The sequence below is a fragment of the Eleginops maclovinus genome, chromosome 19 (genome assembly GCF_036324505.1).
Source record: "Eleginops maclovinus isolate JMC-PN-2008 ecotype Puerto Natales chromosome 19, JC_Emac_rtc_rv5, whole genome shotgun sequence".
Lineage (NCBI taxonomy): Eukaryota > Metazoa > Chordata > Actinopteri > Perciformes > Eleginopidae > Eleginops > Eleginops maclovinus.
Genome location: NC_086367.1, coordinates 2,376,313 through 2,396,711, shown reverse-complemented (window position 1 = coordinate 2,396,711; position 20,399 = coordinate 2,376,313). Strand labels below are relative to the sequence as shown.

The window sequence follows — 20,399 nt, the reverse complement described above, 5'->3', positions numbered from 1 at the left end:
AAAAGCAAAACAAAAACAGCAGTTGGTAAACCTTTAGGATGGCCCTTAGCTGTGGAAGGCAGATGTTGGTATTAGCAGTTCTGATTGAAAACCCTTTGGCTTTTAAAGTGAAACCAAGAGCAACTGGGATTAAAAGTGGCCAAAGCAGGGTTGGTTGGAAACGTGGTTCCGTGAAAACCCAATGTTGCAAAAAATGTTAATTTGATTTTGATCTCAGGTCAGTCAGGCCTCTACTTCCAAATATCGGAACCAACCTAGCTTGTCCTGACCGACTCAGTCACGCTGCAATGAAAACAGATCCTAGGTCAGCACTGTGTGATAGCAGACTGCAACCACCTCTGGAGACTGTCCATGTGTGGCCCGTACACCAGAGCTACTGGAAGCAGAAACACATGGCCACTGAGCTGCTTTATGTCACCTCTCTCCTTCATTTGCTCTCTGGATCTCTGATGGCCCGTCTTTCATAAAATACTGCTTTTAAAAAAGACCAGAGAATAACTTTGAGACTGTGTTAAGATTTTATAGATTTTATAGATTTTTTACATTATTGGAACATTCAAACAAGGAGCCCACCAAAGCAAAGGCACTCTCACAAGATGGCCATTCTTAAGCTACAGTATGGAAACATCTAACCAGCAAAGATTTTAATCTCAGGCTCAGATATGGAGCTAAAAAGGAACACACATGCAGAAACTCTAAAAAGGTTTTAATAACCATGATAGTGGCCCGCTCTGCGAACGACAACAGTGATGTAGTCAATCTGTCGGACTACTTGGCCTAAACGAAATTTCCTAAAAACAAATGGATGAATTGCTTGAAATGTGATACATACATTCATTACTCCTAATAACCTTGGTAATCCTCTGACTTTTCCTTAAGCGTGACCATTAGGTTGACATTTGTGGTGAAATGTCTAAACAACTATGGGATGGATAACCTTGAAATCTGTACAAGACATTCATGTTTGCCCTCAGGATCAGATGATGAATGTCCTGTGTATGGTACAGGATGAAGAAGCAAAACCACATCAAGGTCTATTCCACAACAAAATCCATCTTCCATCAGCTTTTGATGAATGTATTACACCTCAGCCATGAGTAATCTATTTCTGGAATAAGTTTACAATCTCCAGCTTTTCCGTTTCAATCTAAAAATGGAGAATGTGCATAAAAGTATAGACATGTTAGCCTAATAAACATCACACAACAGAAGTCATAAATCTTCACAAGACATCAACCTGTACTCACATTGCTTCCATTTATGATTTACCTTAATCCCAACCCTAACCCTAGCATCAATGTTTTTTAAAACACCATAGCATTTTGGGTGCTTCTATGGACAGTATCATTGCTGTAGGGCTAATGCTATTTCAGATATAAACAGGTAGTATAGTATTTTATAGATTATAAAATGTGCGCAAGATTTTTAACCTTAAATCTCTCATGTTCCATAATGTCATGACTGGAACAGACATCAAATGTACATTGTGTACAGGGTTAGAAATGAATGGGGGATGTAAGTACAAACTGAATGCCTTTCACACACTGCCATGACAATCCTATGTAGATATGTAAAAAGCTGTTTTAAAGATAGGCCTGAGGTTTAAATTCTAATGTGTTCAATCCATCCTGTGATGGCTTGTTATGATAGAATAATTCTAGGTTCCATTATGTTCCTGCCACAGCCTGTAGAGCTGATTTGAATTTCTTATAATTCCAAAGTGTGTTAAGTAGCACCTCTGTGAAAAGAGGGGGGAGTCAGAAAGCGTGTTCCAGACCTTCTAATGTGTAAATGTGTTTCTGATTCCTAACATGACACACGCTCAGACAGCGGTGTGTGTGTGTGTGTGTGTGTGTGTGTGTGTGTGTGTGTGTGTGTGTGTGTGTGTGTGTGTGTGTGTGTGTGTGTGTGTGTGTGTGTGTGTGTGTGTGTGTGTGTGTTTCCTTGATCCTGCCACATCACTGCCTGCCTGTAATCAGTAATTACCAGGATTGGCTGATGGATTCTGGTTATAATGAATGATTGATGACCCCTGAAAGAAAGCGGCGGGGGCATTTCTGTCCTCTGACAACATGACGTTAGCACTGAATTGAAACCATTTAAGTAGAAAATGACTGGACACAGGCACAGCTCAATAGCAGGTACCACACTGCCATTTTGAAAATGGACACATTTGCATTCGTCCCCTTTCTGAATAGTCCGTATATTTATCTGAAATCTTAACTCGTGCTCCTGCCGACAGCTCAGGGCTGTTCTTAAGAAAATCAACCCAAATGCTGGACTGACTTGAATGCTTCTAAAGTGCATTCCACTGACAAAACCACAGGAAATAATAACACACTTTTTATTTCCTCCTGTGTGTTATTTGTGCAACACACTCTCAGAAAGCAATGAGAAAACAAGTAAAACATTTAAAAGAGCCTTTGGCACGCATCAACATCAATGTGAACACTTTTTACACCTGGTTCCTCTTTTTGTGGTTGGTCATTTTTTTCTATTTTCTTCCTCCTTTATGTTTAGTATTCTTATTTTCAAAAGTCATATTCAATACAAATATCATTTTCCCTACATGTTAGACAAAACATACCGTCAACCACAGAACACAAACAGACACAGCATAAAAAATTAGCAACAGCATTCACAACCATGTGCATTTAGTAAGTGTTTGTGTTATATTTGTCCTCCCCAAAGTTAAAACCCCTTAATTATTCCATTGTCATATACTGTATACTGCTATTGTGCATAGTTGCATCTGGATCATATTCTTTCTATTATTATTGGTCATATTTGTATAGTTTTTTTAAATGTTATTTTGATACTTTTTGATTACTGGCTTATTTCATTACATTCACATGCACTTTCCTCAGAATAACTCAAATAACAATCGTGTATGTTATTGTTATTTTTGTAATTCTTGGCGACATCTGGAAACGGCTGGACATCATCTTGGATCAATTATTATTTTTGTCATAAGAATGTTCTATGTAATAGTTTGATTATCTTTTATATTCTGTAACATAATATATATTGCACATTAGTCATGTGAGAGGGAGAGGATTCTCCCATTTTTTCCCCGTTCATTTTTTTCTCCTAATCTACTGCAAGGTCTCATGACAGAGAGGTACATTTGTTCGTGTGGTATTGAGCCATATTAAAACATTTGGATTTCATTTTGTAATTCTGATAGATATGGCGGGGTTTTAAAAAAAAAAAAAATTGTCCTTGCAGCTTTAAAGGAAGGCAGAGTGAACTTGTCTAAAAAATCTCTGTGTTTCATTTGAGAAGCCTGAAAGGCATTGAAGAGCTCCGTTCATCTCTGCCACTTGTCGATTATTACGTTTACAACTTACTTGAACCTCATGTGTGAAGTACATGACTGCTGAACAAAAAGTACATTTTGTGATTTGTGCTCTTTGATTTGAGAGGCAGATATAAAACGTGTGGTTGGGTTACAGGCACTTTGGGGCTTTGTTTGAGAACCAGAAGCTTTCCATGTTGTGGTGGAGGGAATGAAGGGGGGGGGGTTAGCCCCCTTGAGTCGTTGCTAACAGTTCTGAGCAATTCATGAGTTTCACTGTAGACAGTGAACACAGCCACGGCCTGATCCAGTTAGAAGATCCGACATTTAAACAGGTATCAGCTGTGTGTGGGAATCTTGTTTTGCAACCTTTTCGAGGGCCAAGGTCAATTTTAAACCATTTTATTGAGGACATCTTAAGTTACCTTATAATGAGGGTTAATGTTAAGGTATAGATGTAATGGTAAGTTATGAAGGTGAGGTTTAGGGTGGAAGAATGGGCCTGCGAATGCATCAATACAATAGGTGTCCTTACAAGTATAGAAAGACAAACCATGATGTGTGTACATGAAAAGATCTATTAACAGAGTTCTCTGAGTCTCCTTTCACACACACACACACACACACACACACACACACACACACACACACACACACACACACACACACACACACACACACACACACACACACACACACACACACACACACACACACACACACACACACACACACACACACACACACACAAACAGGCCTGTCTGGCACAGCACCAGTCTGCATGTGTAACTGTGTATTTGTCTATCACTTCCAATCGCACACAGACACACGCACATTAACAAAATACACACGAGCACTTTTCACTTGCAGTCCAGTCAGGGCTTTGTCCTCTCTGATCACCACTCCAATAAACATTAAAAAAAACTACTTCAACTTGTATTCAGTGGATTTTTAAAGATCTTATGTTCATTTCATTCATTGTTCCATTTAATATGTGTAATTGACATTTTTTAGGTTGTTCAATGTGATGGACAGGATAATGTTCATTTGGTTTAGGGTTCTGTGATATAACTCTCTTATTTTGTATCTTGTCTTACTCTGTAAAGCACTTTGGGCAGCATCTTGCATGGAAGGTGCTATATAGATAAAGTGTATTGTTCTGAAAATGATTTGCCAGCCTGGATATATTAAAAAAATAATAACAGTGATGTTACATTTTATAGTGATGGAAATAGAAAATAAATGACAGGAATAGTACTAGTAACTTAATAAAACAGTAAAACATTTTAAATCTTAGAAGCATATTCTATATGTAAGATGGTAAAACTGAAGGTTATAATGATGGTGAATTTTATAGCAACAGTGTAAACATCAGTAGTAATGTAACATTGTAGTGTCAGTATCATGTCAACAGATTTCATATAACTGTATTAGGTTAGTTGAAAGCAATAGTATTAGGTTTAACTACAAAATATTAGGTTCAACTTAATATTATTGCCTTCTGTCTGTCTGTCTGTCTGTCTGTCTGTCTGTCTGTCTGTCTGTCTGTCTGTCTGTCTGTCTGTCTGTCTGTCTGTCTGTCTGTCTGTCTGTCTGTCTGTCTGTCTGTCTGTCTGTCTGTCCGTCCGTCCATCTATCTATCTATTTATCTATCTATCCATCCATCCATCCATCCATCCATCCATCCATCCATCCATCCATCCATCCATCTATCCTATCTATCTATCCATCCATCCATCTATCATCCATCCATCCATCCATCCATCCATCCATCCATCCATCCATCCATCCATCCATCCATCCATCCATCCATCCATCCATCCATCCATCCATCCATCCATCCATCTATCCATCTATCCATCCATCCATCCATCCATCCATCCATCCATCCATCCATCCATCCATCCATCCATCTATCCATCCATCCATCTATATATATATCTATCTATCTATCCATCCATCCATCCATCCATCTATCTATCTATCTATGTAGTTATTTTCTGATGGTGTGCTTATGTAAATGATGTTCCCACTTTCTGTTGCAGTCAAATGTGAAAGGACACCCCCCCCCCCCCCCCCCCCTTTGAAGGATGCATTACCAAGTCTTCCTGCTTTATTTGCCCTATTTAACCAGGTTTTACAGATCAGGCTCTGATATATAAAGATGCATCCTCTATTGTAAGTCCTCAGCCTCCATCAGCAGCCTGATTGACACTTCTATTCACCTTTAAGTGCCGCCTTCACACTGCCTTCACAGCTTTTATTTTCAAATGGAGGTTTCGTTTTAAAGCAATCCCTTTGACTCAGCCCTTTCACTGCCACTTGGAGGTAGAAATATAGAAATAAACGTGGAAATAATAACAGCATGGCCCCGTTCTTTCCCTCCCACTCTCTCTGGGCTGTAACTGCATTACAGAAAAAGCTTTTCAGCACAGGAACATGTTTCCATATCAAAAGGGGACAACAACGAGGCTCCTATCGCATTCATGCATGCAGGTGAGCAAACAACTCATCCATATGTGCTGTGAAACGTAACATAAAATGCTTCAAATTCAAATTGTGTCCACTTGTAAAGTATTTGAGCTGGAATGTAGAAAGGGAATTCAATTCAAATTTAATTTTAAATCTAAAAATCCTGTCTTGCTTTTGGTATCACTGGAAATGTGTACGGAATAATAACTCTAACCTACACCTGCTGAATTTAAAGCACCGATTCTACTGTATATTCTACTTGTGCTTATGCTGAATATGCTTTGAGGACACAGTCTTTTTTTACGATCAGATCCTCCAAACATGCCCCAAAAAATGTAAATACTTATAAAAAGGGAATTATAAATATGAACATGTATCTGTTTATCCTGAATTAACATAATGTTGCATTTTAAATTGAGGAAAAGAAATTAGGAGGTTGGGCCATGTGCAAAAATCAATTGCTGAGCACAGCTCTTCCTATAAATTGAATGTATTTGTTCATTCAATTTTTATATAAATAGTGGTTTATTGTTTCTCTTGTCTAAACATTGTACCATCAGCAGTGGTCAGAATCAGAGTGAGAATCAGACCATAAGCAGTGATGGGGGTCTTCACCTGTCGATGTCACGTTAGAAGTAGAAATGTAGACATTATGTGAGCTCAGGTTCATTTAAGGGGGGCCACAGCATAGGTTTTAGTTGTTTGACTGTCTATCTAAAATGAAGTACACACACACACACACACACACACACACACACACACACACACACACACACACACACACACACACACACACACACACACACACACACACACACACACACACACACACACACACACACACACACATGGGTAATCAATTCATGCTCAGACCAGGCAGAAATAGTTCTGATCTAAGGATACGACCACATTGCAATCAACAAGAGCTGCATGCGCTTCCACATGACAAACCATTAAAGGGAATTTATTTCAAAAAGAAACAAAAGATCATAATGTGTATTTTATTATAACCCATATGTGCATGACATTTGGCATGAAAAAATAACTTGTTCATGAAACATTTGTAAAAGTCTCTTAATTTTCCTCAATGATGTCAAGTTGAATTAAAACATATTAGGTTCAACTTAATATTATTTATTTCAACCAAGCATATACAGTTATGTGGAATCTGTTGACATAATACATTTAATTCAAATCAATGTTTCAGTATTTTCAGTGCAAAACACAATTTCTTCAAAAATCATAAAACAGCAATGAAATATTATTTGCAATATATCGTTAAACACGTTTCAAAATTATAACGTATAAAATCCCACATTTAAAAAAAACGGAACATTTTTAATTTCTTTTGTCTGTTTTTTAGTAAATATGCTGTGATTTGGTTATAGCAGTGTGCAGTCAGGAGTTAATGGATACATATTTGTACCCACAATATCCACGTTGAATTATTGTAATTCATTTTCTCGTGCAGGGGAACAGGAAGGTGGGCTCACGGTGTGCAGATGAGTGAAATCGGTCGCTTTGGCGCATTAGCTGCGGACAATGCGACTCAAAGGGTCCGCAGCGCGCTAATCACCTCTCATACGCACCGCACATCTCCAAATCACAAACTTATCAGTCAGCCTGACATGTGTTAAGAACACATTGAGCGTTAAATGCAATCAGTGAGTCCCATTAAGGTCTGAACTGGGAATCCACGTTCCTCCACAGAAGCGCCCCCTCACAAACACACACAGACAAGCCCTCCACTCAGCATGTTGATTAGCGGTGTAAATATGCAATAAGTACTCTGTTTCCAGGCTGAATGGAGGCGATAATGGGCCGTTATCTTATCTCGGTCAGGGGGGAGATGCTGGTGCTGTTGACCCGCAGAGAGGAGCTGCTGCCGAGGAGGAAACGCGCTGATGTGCGCCCCGCGGAGCGCAAGCGGAGGCTGGATAATGAGATGAATCGCAGATATAATGCTCAGCGGCATCTGTCTGACATGGAAATATAGTTATTTTTCATTTACTCATGCGGGGAAGCGAAGAGGAAAACAAATAAAAGCCTTGATTACAGTTTCATGCAGCTTGTTGTCCCTGCAGATCACCAGACCATTTATTAACTTCTAATTTGTATGGCTTGAGAGTGTTTATAGCATCTCATTCTAAAGTAATAATAATGTCATAATAACGATCAGACTCCAAGCATGGATAGCCTTACAGCATATTGTTCCTGCGCTGAATGTATATATTAAATAAAAACTAAACTGTGTTGAAGTTGTGGTGTAGGCCTGTTAATAAACCGCCGATTTCTTGATGATTTAAAAATGGTTCAATTAATATTTATTTTGAAATAACTCACTTTATCACCTTTACCTTTGTGCTAGCCGTAAACAAGTTATAAAGCAATACAAAATAATGTTAAATACAAAAATAGAAAACAAAAACGAATCCTGTAACATCACTAGAAGAATTATAATTTGAAGATTATGAGACAGTCAATACATTTGTGGTTTTCTTGGGGGGGTGCTAGCTTTTAGATGTTACCCTCCGCCTTGGCTTTATTGACCCCCCCACCCAATGTAGATACTAATGTAAATGTGTTCCATTAGATTATGATGCCTTCACTGACAAGGAAATAATCGGATTACTGTGTAGGAAAAGCCTCTGTGAGGCAGCAACAGTTTCCAAAAGTCTGCAAACAGTACGGATTATCTTAATTGAATTCATTCTCAATACACACATCTGCGGCCGTCCACGCCGCGCGGCAGCTGATCCCAGAGCAGCCGCTCCACGGTGACGTCAGCAGGGTATAAAAGCAGCGCAGCTCCCAGCAGGTCCCATTTAAAGAACCAGTCCGCATCCTCAAGACAAGTCGCGCATGCATGGAACAAAAGTAACTTCAGTCACCATGACGCCCTTCTAGGAGAACTTTTCTACGCGGCATCGACAGCTTCCCGTCCAGGATTTTCTCTTTACCGAGCAGTTTTCACTTTTACTACTTTCCCGCCGCCCTCCGGTGTGATGCCCGCCGGGATGTTCAGCATAGACAGCATCCTGTCCGGCCGGCCGAGCTGTAAGGAGCCGCTGCTGCTGCACCGGAGCGGCCCGGTGGTGCTGTCCGGCCTCACTGACTCCATCTACACTGACTACAACGGACTGTACTCGGCCACATGCGGGCCGTCTCCCCCCGGAGTTCAGACTGTGAACGGGACCAGGATAGGATATAACGGCTACTACTACGGACAGCTTCATGTGCAGGGGGCCGGAGGGGGCCCGCCGTGCTGCGGTTCTGTGCCCGGAATCAGCCCGCAGCAGTGTCCCTGCATACCACCAGGTAGGACCGAAAACTCCTGATGTTTACCGATTTATATTTACATCTTAAAATTCGCATATTATTTTTAATATGCAGGCAACATTCCAACTGCATTTCCTCTACGGGATTAAAGAACTATGGCTTTATCAAAATAATAGAAGGTGGTGTATTAAGTAGTTTATTTGTTGTAGCAGGTCTTGGTTTGAACCCTATAGTCAAACACAGTTTAAATAGCAAATTGTGATTCCAAAAAGTAACATTTAACCTGTATTGTGTTACCTTAAAGGCTTGTTATTTCGACGATATCCTTTAATCTGTGAACAAATGATTTGCAAAGACTAACACATGATTTATGTTGTATGCGTAAAATAATTCAAACCTTAATTTACCCATGAACTCAAATCTGCAAATGCGCCCACAAACCAAACCAGGCAGAGCATATTTTAATCTTAAATCAGATGCTTGCATGATGTCTTTATCCTGTTGTTATGACCTCAGCCCTGCTGCGGTTTACTGTCACTGAGCCGTCTCCAAACTGTTGCTTTACGCAAGGACTTAAATAGCTGCTTGTTTATGTACAAAGTACACATTGTTTTAAATCTGGAGTTTGTTTATTCCAAGAAAACATATTCACTTGCACAAAAGAGACAACTCTTAAGTTTCAGATGTCCGTTCTTTTACGCAGCAGCTGTAATCTGCGTGTACACAGCCTCAGCCAGAGTTTCCAATTAGCCACATAACTCATGGGCATTGTTTATGTGTATGTACGCGCTGTGACAGTAGGACCGTTCAGCCCATAAACTCACCGCTGTATGATGTTTCATTCCCCCGCTTGCAGGCTACGACAGCCCAGGCTCGGTGCTGATCTCGCCAGTGCCGCACCAGATGATGTCCTATATGAACATGGGAAGCCTCTCGCGCACCGAGCTGCAGCTCCTCAACCAGCTGCACTGCCGCCGGAAGCGGAGGCACCGCACCATCTTCACCGACGAGCAGTTGGAGGCTCTGGAAGGCCTCTTCCAGGAGACCAAGTACCCGGACGTCGGCACCCGGGAGCAGCTGGCCCGCAAGGTCCACCTCCGGGAGGAGAAGGTGGAGGTAAGAGAGATTCACCTTTTCAAAACACACGTTCAGACTGCGGTTACAAGTACACATCCAAAACATGCACACAATATTAATATGTTCTCAATTCAGATTTACATTATGTTTATTTTAAAATATAGTAGAGCTTATCACAGTCACACACACATTATTATTATTATTATTATTATTAATGTAATTTGTATTATTAAGGCTTTTTACCTCAATTCAACGACCTTTGGAATTTATCTATAGAGGAAAAAAGAAAAGGAAAGGGATGTTCAATAATTTAGCTTTTGCTACTTCCAGGATACAAACACATGAGATCCTTAGAAGCAGATTATCATAATTGTATTATGATAAACGTATTTATAGAACACCCTTTAAATAATAATAATAATAATAATAATAATAATAATAATAATAATAATAATAATAATAATAATAATAATACTATTAATTCATTTGATCATTTGTCGATAAAACAAAATGTTTTCTTACAGCGAGAATAACAAATATGACGTCATGGAATAGTTCTAATATTAATTCGTTTTTAAAAAAGAACAATAAACATTTTTTGTCATTAAGACGTGTCATTTTGGACTATATACATCAAACGGACTGGATGATACATAGGGGGTTACACGGGGAAAATTCCTATATTAAGGCAATGTTCGTCACACTGTTGCAATGATTAAACACCAGAGACAATACCTTATAAATAAGTGGAACAAAAAACAAATTGAATTGCGCGATAAAATAAATATGAACAATATAAGGTGCATTCGAAATCTGGCATTGACTGTCAGTGGGGAAATGAGCGTTGTGCAATTCGGTTAAAGCGGAGTAATCCGAGCCCTGAGAAATGTTGGTATTAATTGTTGGCAACTGTAACAATCCTGAGAGGGAATCTATAACTAATAAATACACCGGCATACTGACAGGCTCTATTCAGTTTAACCGGGAATTCAAGTCAAAACAAGAACAATAAAAACGTTAATCTTAGATATTAAAACTGTGCTTTTTTATCACGTATAGGTTTGGTTCAAAAACCGGCGCGCGAAGTGGAGGAGGCAGAAAAGGTCTTCATCAGAGGAGTCAGAGAACTCTCAGAAATGGAACAAATCCACCAAAACCTCCGCGGAGAAAACGGAGGAGAAAAGCGAGGTGGACTCTGACAGCTGATAGTTATAGAAAATACAAAGTGTGTGTACAGAAATGGAGAGGGGACGGCATGCCGCGGGTGTTATGTTGCAATGTTGCACAGCTGTAAATATCTACGTTTTATTATTGATCCTGTGTCCGCTATTTATATTTAATTTAAGTTTTGTAATTAATGTTACGCTGGCTCGGGGAGGGGGAGGGGGAGGGGGGGGGGACTGGCATGTCTGAATATATATTGGTGTTATATGTGGATATTAAATGTTGTATTTCCGGTATTTTCTCCGTTGTAACATTATTCACTGCCGCAGGGGAACAGACTGTAAAACACCCACAGCTGTGTAAAATATCATCTTATTTTATTTTTCAAAAATAGCAAAGCTACGTAAAAGGATGAAGAGCATTCATTAAAATATAAATGAAATGTCATCAACATGTTGTCTGACTTTTATTTTGGGACATGTCGATCTCATTCCGTCAATTGATTTTGTGAGAAAAGAGGATTGTATTAAATTAGTGTTTTATTGGAAAGGGAAACAAAAGCACGTCATAATTTCAGATTTCCCGCGTTGATTGTATGTTTAAAAAAACCCGATATGATTTTAAATAATATTGAAAATAAAAAGCTGTAGACTGTGTCGGGTGGAATTATTAGTAGCCTCAGCTCAGCCAAAACACCTATTTTTTCCTAGACAATAATGGAAGTGCAATAACTCAAAAGTTACTTTGAACTGTTTCGGGGCGTTTCTGAAGCGTTGTTGTAAAAGAACAATCCAAATCTTTTTCCGCTCTCCACTCGGTTTTCTCACTGAAGTCGTAATTGTTGTATTGGAGTGCAATATATTTAAGTGTTTCTGATTTTCTGACCTACTCGTGTATGAGGAGGACAAACATTAAGGACAACTGTGTGACGCATTTCCATTACGTGAATTAAAGTGGAACATTATACAGTTTGTTAAGGTATAGGTTAGGGCCAGTGGTGGAAGGGAACTAAGTAAATGTACCTAAGAACTGTAGTAGTGTGTAATTCAACTAGACACAAATCTGTAGGCAAATATTGTACTTTTAATTAACTAATGTATTTGCAACATTCGTTACTTTTGTATGCTCAAATTATTAATACAAAATCAAATCAGCTGATACATTATGATGAAGTATAATGGAAAGAGATTCGTGTGGTATACAAATGCATAGATGGTTTCTCATCTTTTATGAGCTGCAAAATGAAAATGATCGAAAGATTAATGCACACTAATTATGAATCAGAGATATAATATATTACTCAGAAAATAGCCACTTGGATTATAATTACGTTTAGATTTGGTACTTAAGTATATTTTGCTCTTAATACAGTTTTTGAATTCAGGATGTTTACTTTAAAAAAGGATTTCTACACTACGGTATTATTATTTTAACTTAAGGGTAAGACAACATTTATGGCAGAGCTGTTGCATTGAATTGCAATAGATTATATAAGTGTTCCTAATAAAGTGAGAGGTACATTGTTATAAAGTAGCTTTTCATTATTGCACTCTAGTTAAATAAAAGATGAAGGGAAAGATCTTTAGTATACTCAGTAAAATGCACTTATTTAGCAGCAGATAAAATGAGTTCAGTTCCAAAGTATAACATAATGAACACATTAGGAATTTTATATTCTGTTTTCAGTATGTTTACTTTCAATATCTATGTATAGAACTAAAATATTAATGAAATCTAATATTTTTTTTTCTGAAAATATTAGCATTTAGATCTGCCAAAAATATACCTACACAATTAACTTGATACAAATATTTTTTTTTTAAATCCACATAATCCAAACAATTTCACAATTTAATGATGTTTTTAGTGCTCAAAGCTGTGTGCTGGTCGATACTTGATGCTCTTCCTACAGCCTTGAAACTACAGATTATTTCTATAAAACTATTTATACATCTTAAAAATGTCAAATGCGTTTTATCTCAACCTTTGTGTGGGCTTTCTATCAATTGTGCAATTTTTGTCCTCCAGTGGTTTGACAGTTTATAAAGCACATACTATAAATAATCACTTAAATCTGTGTCACACCTTTTTAGCCAACTTAATTTCAACTCATTACTGTAAGATTGATATTTCTTTTGGGGATTTATTCTCAATACACCTAATTTACACAAACTAAAACCACATTTCTGAGTTAAAAAAGGAATAGAATTGGTTTTATTTGACAATAGTTAAAATCAGAGGCACCCATCTTGATGGATCATCACTGACCGGTGTGTGTTAAGTCAGGATTTTGTTGTGAAAGCCTTTCAAATCGTTTTAATAGTAGCATGTAAAAACAATATGCTTTAGAGGTTATTAACAGATCCATAATTCAACGATATTAATGATCACAATTGCCCTTGCAGGTAATTAGTATGGAATCCAATTAACAGATTAACTGGACTATAACAACGTTGGTACTCGTCACCATTGAATAATGTAAATACGTCTTCTTACTGTCTGCTGGTGTTTGACCTCTGACCCTCTGTGTCAGGAGCCTCATTGGAGATCACTGCGCCTACTGTTTTCCACCGGAACAATCCAGAAGTGTGTGCGTTGCTCTCAGTTTTATATACAGCTCTGAAAAAAATGAAGAGACCACTCCACATTGTTCATTAACCTCAATCTCTACATGTATGGCAGCCATTCCAGTGTGTGCTGAATTCCAACACAGAGAAATGTTGTCAGTAGTTTATAGAATACAATAAAAAAAATCTATTAACTCAAAGACATACCTTTAAATAGTAAATGCTGAAATGGTCTCTTAATTTTTTCTCGAGCTGTATATTAAACTATTTACATCATACACTGAGGAAATGTAATGTACTGGTTTGGATGCAGTGTTCTGATTATGTTTATAAAAAACAGGTAAACCACGCTAAGACAAAGTACCCCACCATGAATACAAAAAAAATGATTTATTCAGAATGTTATTCATCTTCTCTTCATGTTCCTCAGAAGACTCTATCCTAATACAACCTCTGATGGTTTTAAAAAGCATTATCTTCACTTTTTTTTTTCGAGATAATTTTCTGGGTCACCATCCTTTTAATGGGGAGACAGAGGGGGGACACCTGTAGAGGGTCTTGTGTCGGAATTCTAACCCCATTCCTCTGCAGACGGGACTGAGCCCAGCTCGACCAACTGCTTACTCTTCGTATAGTGAAGCCTTTATTGCTGATAGCTAACAGATATTCAGATGTTTCCATGCCAAAGCATATGAAAACAATTCAATATTTTAGTGTATGTTATTCTTGTCAGCTGACAACAGCATTTTGGAGATCACATGAAATAAAAGCCACAAGACTGAAATTCTTTTATGGCTCATGTTGTTTACCATTCTTTTGTGAGGAATTCCCATCAATCTAAAGCCTGTCTTACACTCTGACAGCGTATCAAACAACTGGCATGTGTGTGGATGCTATAGGCAGCGCTGGAATAGTACTCAGATATTTTACTTCAGTAAAAGAATCAATACCACAGTGTAGAAGTCCTCTGTTATAAATAAAAGTCTTTCATTTACTTCAGGAATAGTATAAAGGTATTTGGATCAAATGTACTTAAACTAAAAACACTCAATATGCAGAGTAGTCATTTTCAGAATCATTTCTTTATTATAATACTGGACTGTAATCAGTGACGTATTAATGGGAACATCGTTAAAGTTCGGCAGCTGCTGAAGGTGGATCTAATTGGAATTACTTTTTATATTTCTGGCTATCTTCTTCCATAATGCATCATAATCTATAAACTGATCGATTTATTGTATTAATAATATGAACCTGCAAAAAAAACAAGCGTTATCAAAAAAAGTTGAAAGTAGTATTATAAAAACCATAATACTTAAGTACTACTATAATAGTACATATTACTATAATAGTACAAGTACTTCAAAACTGTACCTACAGTACTTGAATTACTGTATTTACTAACTCTGAGCATATACTGTAGGATGTATTTGAAGCAGCACTTTAGCATATTATGTTAGCTTTGGTCCCATAAAATGACCTAATGGTCGAATCCTAACTCCATACTGATTTCCGGTTCTATTAATGACGTTTCAGCTTGTGCAAGGTACAAATAATGTTTATTATTACTGGCATGAGACACAATACACAAAATCACGAAAGTAAAAACAGAACTGTACAGATAACAGTTTTTCTTTTTTTTTAAAGACTTTTTTGGGCAACCAGTGCCTTAATTTGAGCGACAGATCTGAGAGGGGGAGACAGAGGGGATAACACAAAGTCCATGGTCCCGGGCCGGACTTGAACCCAGATTAGGCCATAGTATATGAGCCGTCTGTTTTACCAACTGAGCTATAAGACAGCCCGTACAGATACATTTATGAAAGATTTCACAAAATCTTATCTGAACATGATATAATGAAAGAACAACATGTTTGAACAAAAGAAAAGAAAGAGAATACATGATTATAAGAGGTAATATTTCAAGTTACAGCTGGCTTATACAAAGATACATCTTTAATGCGAAAAAGATTTATTTTACCCTCTCAGAGATAATAAATGGATAAATGATAAAGCTGCAGGGATGAAACCTTTTGATAAACGAGACTAATGCTCCTTTCACTACTGAAATCATACTACCTCCTGTTGATGTACTCAGTATTCAGATGTGTTCTGATAAGGAATTTTTAAAATAAATACTGCTACATTTACAATAATCTGCAACTGTGCAAACCCTCCCCGATCAGAGTTGCTAAATTATTTTGCATTAATGGCTGCTTTTGCCATGTTTTTTATTTCTATAAGTCGTATATATTGAGCCAAATAAACTATTTAACTAAACCTCAAATCTGTTGGTTCTTCTTCAATGCGACACACAGTGCGACGATGACGACCGACTGAGCAGCAGTTGAAACTGGGCATTTGTTCTCGGTTATGAAGAAAGTGTTATTCTCAGAGGCAGCGTGCAGTGTCACTGGGATTTATTCTGATCTCAGCTCACTGCACTGCTAACAAACTGTGGCACCGTTTTTACATGTATTGATACATCTATACCCTATCTGAAAACACGTTATCAGAATATTGTAATTAAATATTTGAAAAAAGATGTTTCATGTATGCTTCATTAAAAGGACTCAATGACGTTAGGCAGGTAGCAAAAATGTGTAAACCTGTTTGCTATGGAATCTATTACAGCTTAATTTAAATTCCATTATAAAAAATATCATTTTCTTCAGTAAGATTCTGTCAAATCCATCCATAATAAGAATGTAATCAAAATTTGTCACACAAATTACAGTAAGGGCTTTCACCCAGTTGTTTTATAAAAACGACGGATAGGTTCCTCACTGTGTCCTTCCATCTGTCTCATCAACAGATACTGCTCATTGGATATGGCATTTTGGGATTTGCGGCGCTGATGCACATAACAACTGGGTCACATCACGTCTCTAAGCTAATACACTGCACAGCGTTAGAAAGACTAACGGTTTATCATTCAGCATTTAAATATAACCTGGAGGACAAATGTGCACATTTTTACTTACCTTCTTATGTTTGAATAAATATTTGTTTTTTAATTAATTTTATTTGACCTAATTTTGGACATTTAATTGAACTTTACTATGTTTGTATAGACATATTTTTATTTATATTATATATTACATTTTATAACACATACTTTAATTTCCCGTGGTCAAATGTTTTTAGTTTTAGTGTAATTTAATAAAAATAAATTGTATTTGTCAGAAAACCAATAAAACTGGATAACTAAAATATTCGGATTCCCAAAAAGTATAACCCTTATTTTCACATTTAATAATGGCTACTTTGTTCATTTGAATTTCAGTTCAAATCAAGTTCACATCAAACATCTTTTACAGTATTTTGAGATGTTTATATTGTATAATTGTTTATTTTCCACTCACATTGGAACATTTGTAAAACACCTGTTACATATCTCAGAGAAAAAAAGAAGAAGGTTGACCAAATAGCCTCATGGTGTGTGGACATATTTCAATGTTTATTTACTGACTACAGAGGAGACAAATTAAATTATGACAGCACAACATAAATGGCACATAAGATGGGAAGCAATAATCAATTAGTCAGTTAATATCATGTTACACTCTAAACCATGTCAGGTTTATTTGTCTGATTTAAGTATTAGTTTCAAAGTAAGGTAATGAAGTAATGAATTAGAGGTCAAATTTTCTTACTCTATTTCTCAAACCCCAACCCTTCTTAAAATGTTAAAGAAAAAAACATTTCTAATGATTATGTTTGTCTACATGTTCATTTTAACAGGAAATATGGGTCTAAGAGATATTTTTCTACCAATGAAATGAGGAAATATACAACATCAGAGTGTGTGCTGACGCCCCCAGAGAGAACGAGTTAAACGGATATATTGATAAATCTGCTGCCATGTGTTAATTAGTCTTAAACAGAATATAATGTTTTCTCTTAGTTTTGCTTGGCTCCGGTGGAGAGGAAGGCAGCAGGCTTCTAAGGTGACTTTTGAAAAACAGATTAGAGCCGGGGCCAGATCAGGCTCTCTGAGATTTGGCCCCAACACAAACCATGAGGCACACCATCCCTATTAATTCCTCGTATGTAGCGCTGTGATTTATTAAGTGCTGGACTGCACAGCACCAGTGAAATCCACAGAGCCGCAGCCACAGCCATTCATCTCTTTTTCAGCAGCAGTAATTTTCTTTTTCACAGATTTAATGGAACTTTTTTTTTTTCTAACATTATTTCTCTGACCTTTTTAAGCACAGTTCCCAGCACTTGGAAAAACAAAGGTGGAGTCCAAGAAAAATTAGGTATTGAGTTGACTTTCAGAGCAGATAAATCTTTGCTCCTTTTGCGAGCATTCAGATTTTTATTTTTTATTATAATTGTTTCTTCTTGCTGTGGGCGAGATGCTCTTACTCTGAAAAATCTGAATAGTTGACTTTAATTAAATATATAATGTCAACAAATTACAGTAACTGTATTAGGTTAATGAAAGCAATATTTAAAGCTTTTAAGTAGAACTTAAGTTCTAAATAGAAGTTAATATCTTTTATTTAAACAGAATATAACTACAGTTATGTGAAATCTGTTGATATAATGTATTTTATATATATATATAGTCAACTTTTCAATTTTTTCAGTGCACTAAAGCCCGGCTGACGGAGCAGGGCCAAATGTATTTACTCTTTTCTACAAAGCACATCCACATCTTACAGTATCCAAACCTGTGTGTGTGTGTGTGTGTGTGTGTGTGTGTGTGTGTGTGTGTGTGTGTGTGTGTGTGTGTGTGTGTGTGTGTGTGTGTGTGTGTGTGTGTGTGTGTGTGTGTGTGTATGTGTGTGTGTGTGAGTGTGTGTGAGTGTGTGTGTGTGTGTGTGTGTGTGTGTGTGTGTGTGTGTGTGTGTGTGTGTGTGTGTGTGTGTGTGTGTGTGTGTGTGTGTCTGTGTATGTCTCTGAATGATGCTGTTAGTGTTCGGGGGTCTGGAGAGTTTTAGCAGTCATGGATTTGGCGGCTCGACTGACAGCTCTTGGGTGGATTCCCCGCTCTAAAGATAGACTGGGGTGTTGGCCACTCTGTGGTCCACGTCCAGAAACATTTCAGAAAATGCTCTCCCTCATGACGGCCGACTCCATCCCGTAAACGAAAGCTAAGACAAATAACAGCATATTTTTACAAATGTAAACTTCCTCCTATATTATTACCATCTCTCCCCGGGATGATGCGTGGTTTGGAGCGTGTTTATGCTTTTGCCCACGACTATCTTCTCAGCCTCGGGATCTTTCCAGAGAGCCGGAGCCCTGTGGCCGCATTAGGGCTGGATGGATACACCGATACGCATAAAGGCATGTACAAATACACGGTGCTACCACCACAGACATTTAAATACCCAACATGTGGCTGCAGTATATGGAGCTGCCCGTTAACTCCCTCACCATCTCTGGCAGCACTGCCACAGAGATTTTTGGAAAAAAAGGGCTTTTTGATCTTCGCTATATTTTACAGATTGCTTTCCAACCTTATTCAAAACTTTCTAATCCAATTTTGAACCGAGACCTTCTTACTTATTTTACATGTAAACCCAAAAAATGAATTACAAAATATCTTAAAGGGCCCTATCATGCTCATGTTCAGGTGTATATCAGTATGTAGTGTCTCTCCTGGGACATGTCTCCATGCTTTAATGTTCTAAAGCTCGTTATTTTTCTCATACTGCCTGTGCTGCAGCACCTCTTCTCACCCTCTGTCTGAAACCAGAGAAACCAGAGCTCTGATTGGTTAGCTGGCCGGCTCTGTTGTGATAAGTCAACCATATAAAGATGTCCCGCCCCTTAGAATATAGAGTGTCGGAGCGCTAGCCAATAGAAGCATGACTGTTACATAGTGATGTGACTATGATCCGGAAGTAAACGAAGAAGACCAATGGAGGCATTTTAGGCGGTGGGGGGGATTTTAGCCTTTGCAGACCATTTACATGCACAAAAACCTACAGAATACACTACAGGAGAAGGAAAACCCCAGAAAGCAGAATATGGCCTCTTTAATCTTCTCTCACCTAACACGATTATAAATCCAGTTTGTCACAAATATATAGATATATCATTGATACTTGTCTAAAATGCACAATAACTATATCTTAAAGAACGTTAAAGTCATTTCACATTCTGTTTAATACAAATAAAAAAGTTGGAGTGGTTGGTAATGTCAGCAATTACAAGTATCACTTATATTGTGTTGTGTCTAATGTAAGCTATTATTGCAGAGTACAACTGATACTACCTTTATATTAGATAATTATAAATAGAAAAAGGCTGTGCTTACTGCTGTTTCACTGTTTGTAGCAGATACATTTTTAATGATTTTATCAAAAAGTGAAATTAGGTATTCAGACTTCTTCTATAGATTAGCTCAGGAGTTAGTATTGAACAAAACCGAGCATAAAGCGGGGTTTATATTTCACTTACATTCATCAGGTGGACACATACACCACCCTAAAATATTGCCAATGTTGTTTTAATTTGGTTTACTCCATGTGAGAATAGGCAGTGGTTCAGATCAATTTTATACTTTAAAATGGAACATGTTG

General features: G+C 37.6%; 1 protein-coding gene across 1 annotated transcript; it reads left to right on the top strand.

Annotated features, from left to right (window-relative positions):
* Window positions 1-8,619: 8,619 nt before the first annotated feature.
* On the top strand, window positions 8,620-11,479 carry gsc (goosecoid). Its single transcript, XM_063909524.1, has 3 exons — window positions 8,620-9,088; window positions 9,906-10,165; window positions 11,186-11,479. Exons 1-3 carry the CDS (start codon window positions 8,776-8,778, stop codon window positions 11,330-11,332), a joined length of 720 nt encoding a protein of 239 aa, XP_063765594.1. The 5' UTR covers window positions 8,620-8,775; the 3' UTR covers window positions 11,333-11,479.
* The last annotated feature ends 8,920 nt before the right edge of the window (window positions 11,480-20,399 follow it).

What these genes read in the sequence shown, in the direction of transcription:
- gsc (XM_063909524.1), top strand. Translation starts at nt 8,776, where the DNA reads ATGCCCGCCGGGATGTTCAGCATAGACAGCATCCTGTCCGGCCGGCCG. An exon ending in GTGTCCCTGCATACCACCAG is followed by an intron (nt 9,089 to 9,905) that starts GTAGGACCGAAA and finishes CCCCGCTTGCAG; the next exon opens with GCTACGACAGCCCAGGCTCG. An exon ending in TCCGGGAGGAGAAGGTGGAG is followed by an intron (nt 10,166 to 11,185) that starts GTAAGAGAGATT and finishes TATCACGTATAG; the next exon opens with GTTTGGTTCAAAAACCGGCG.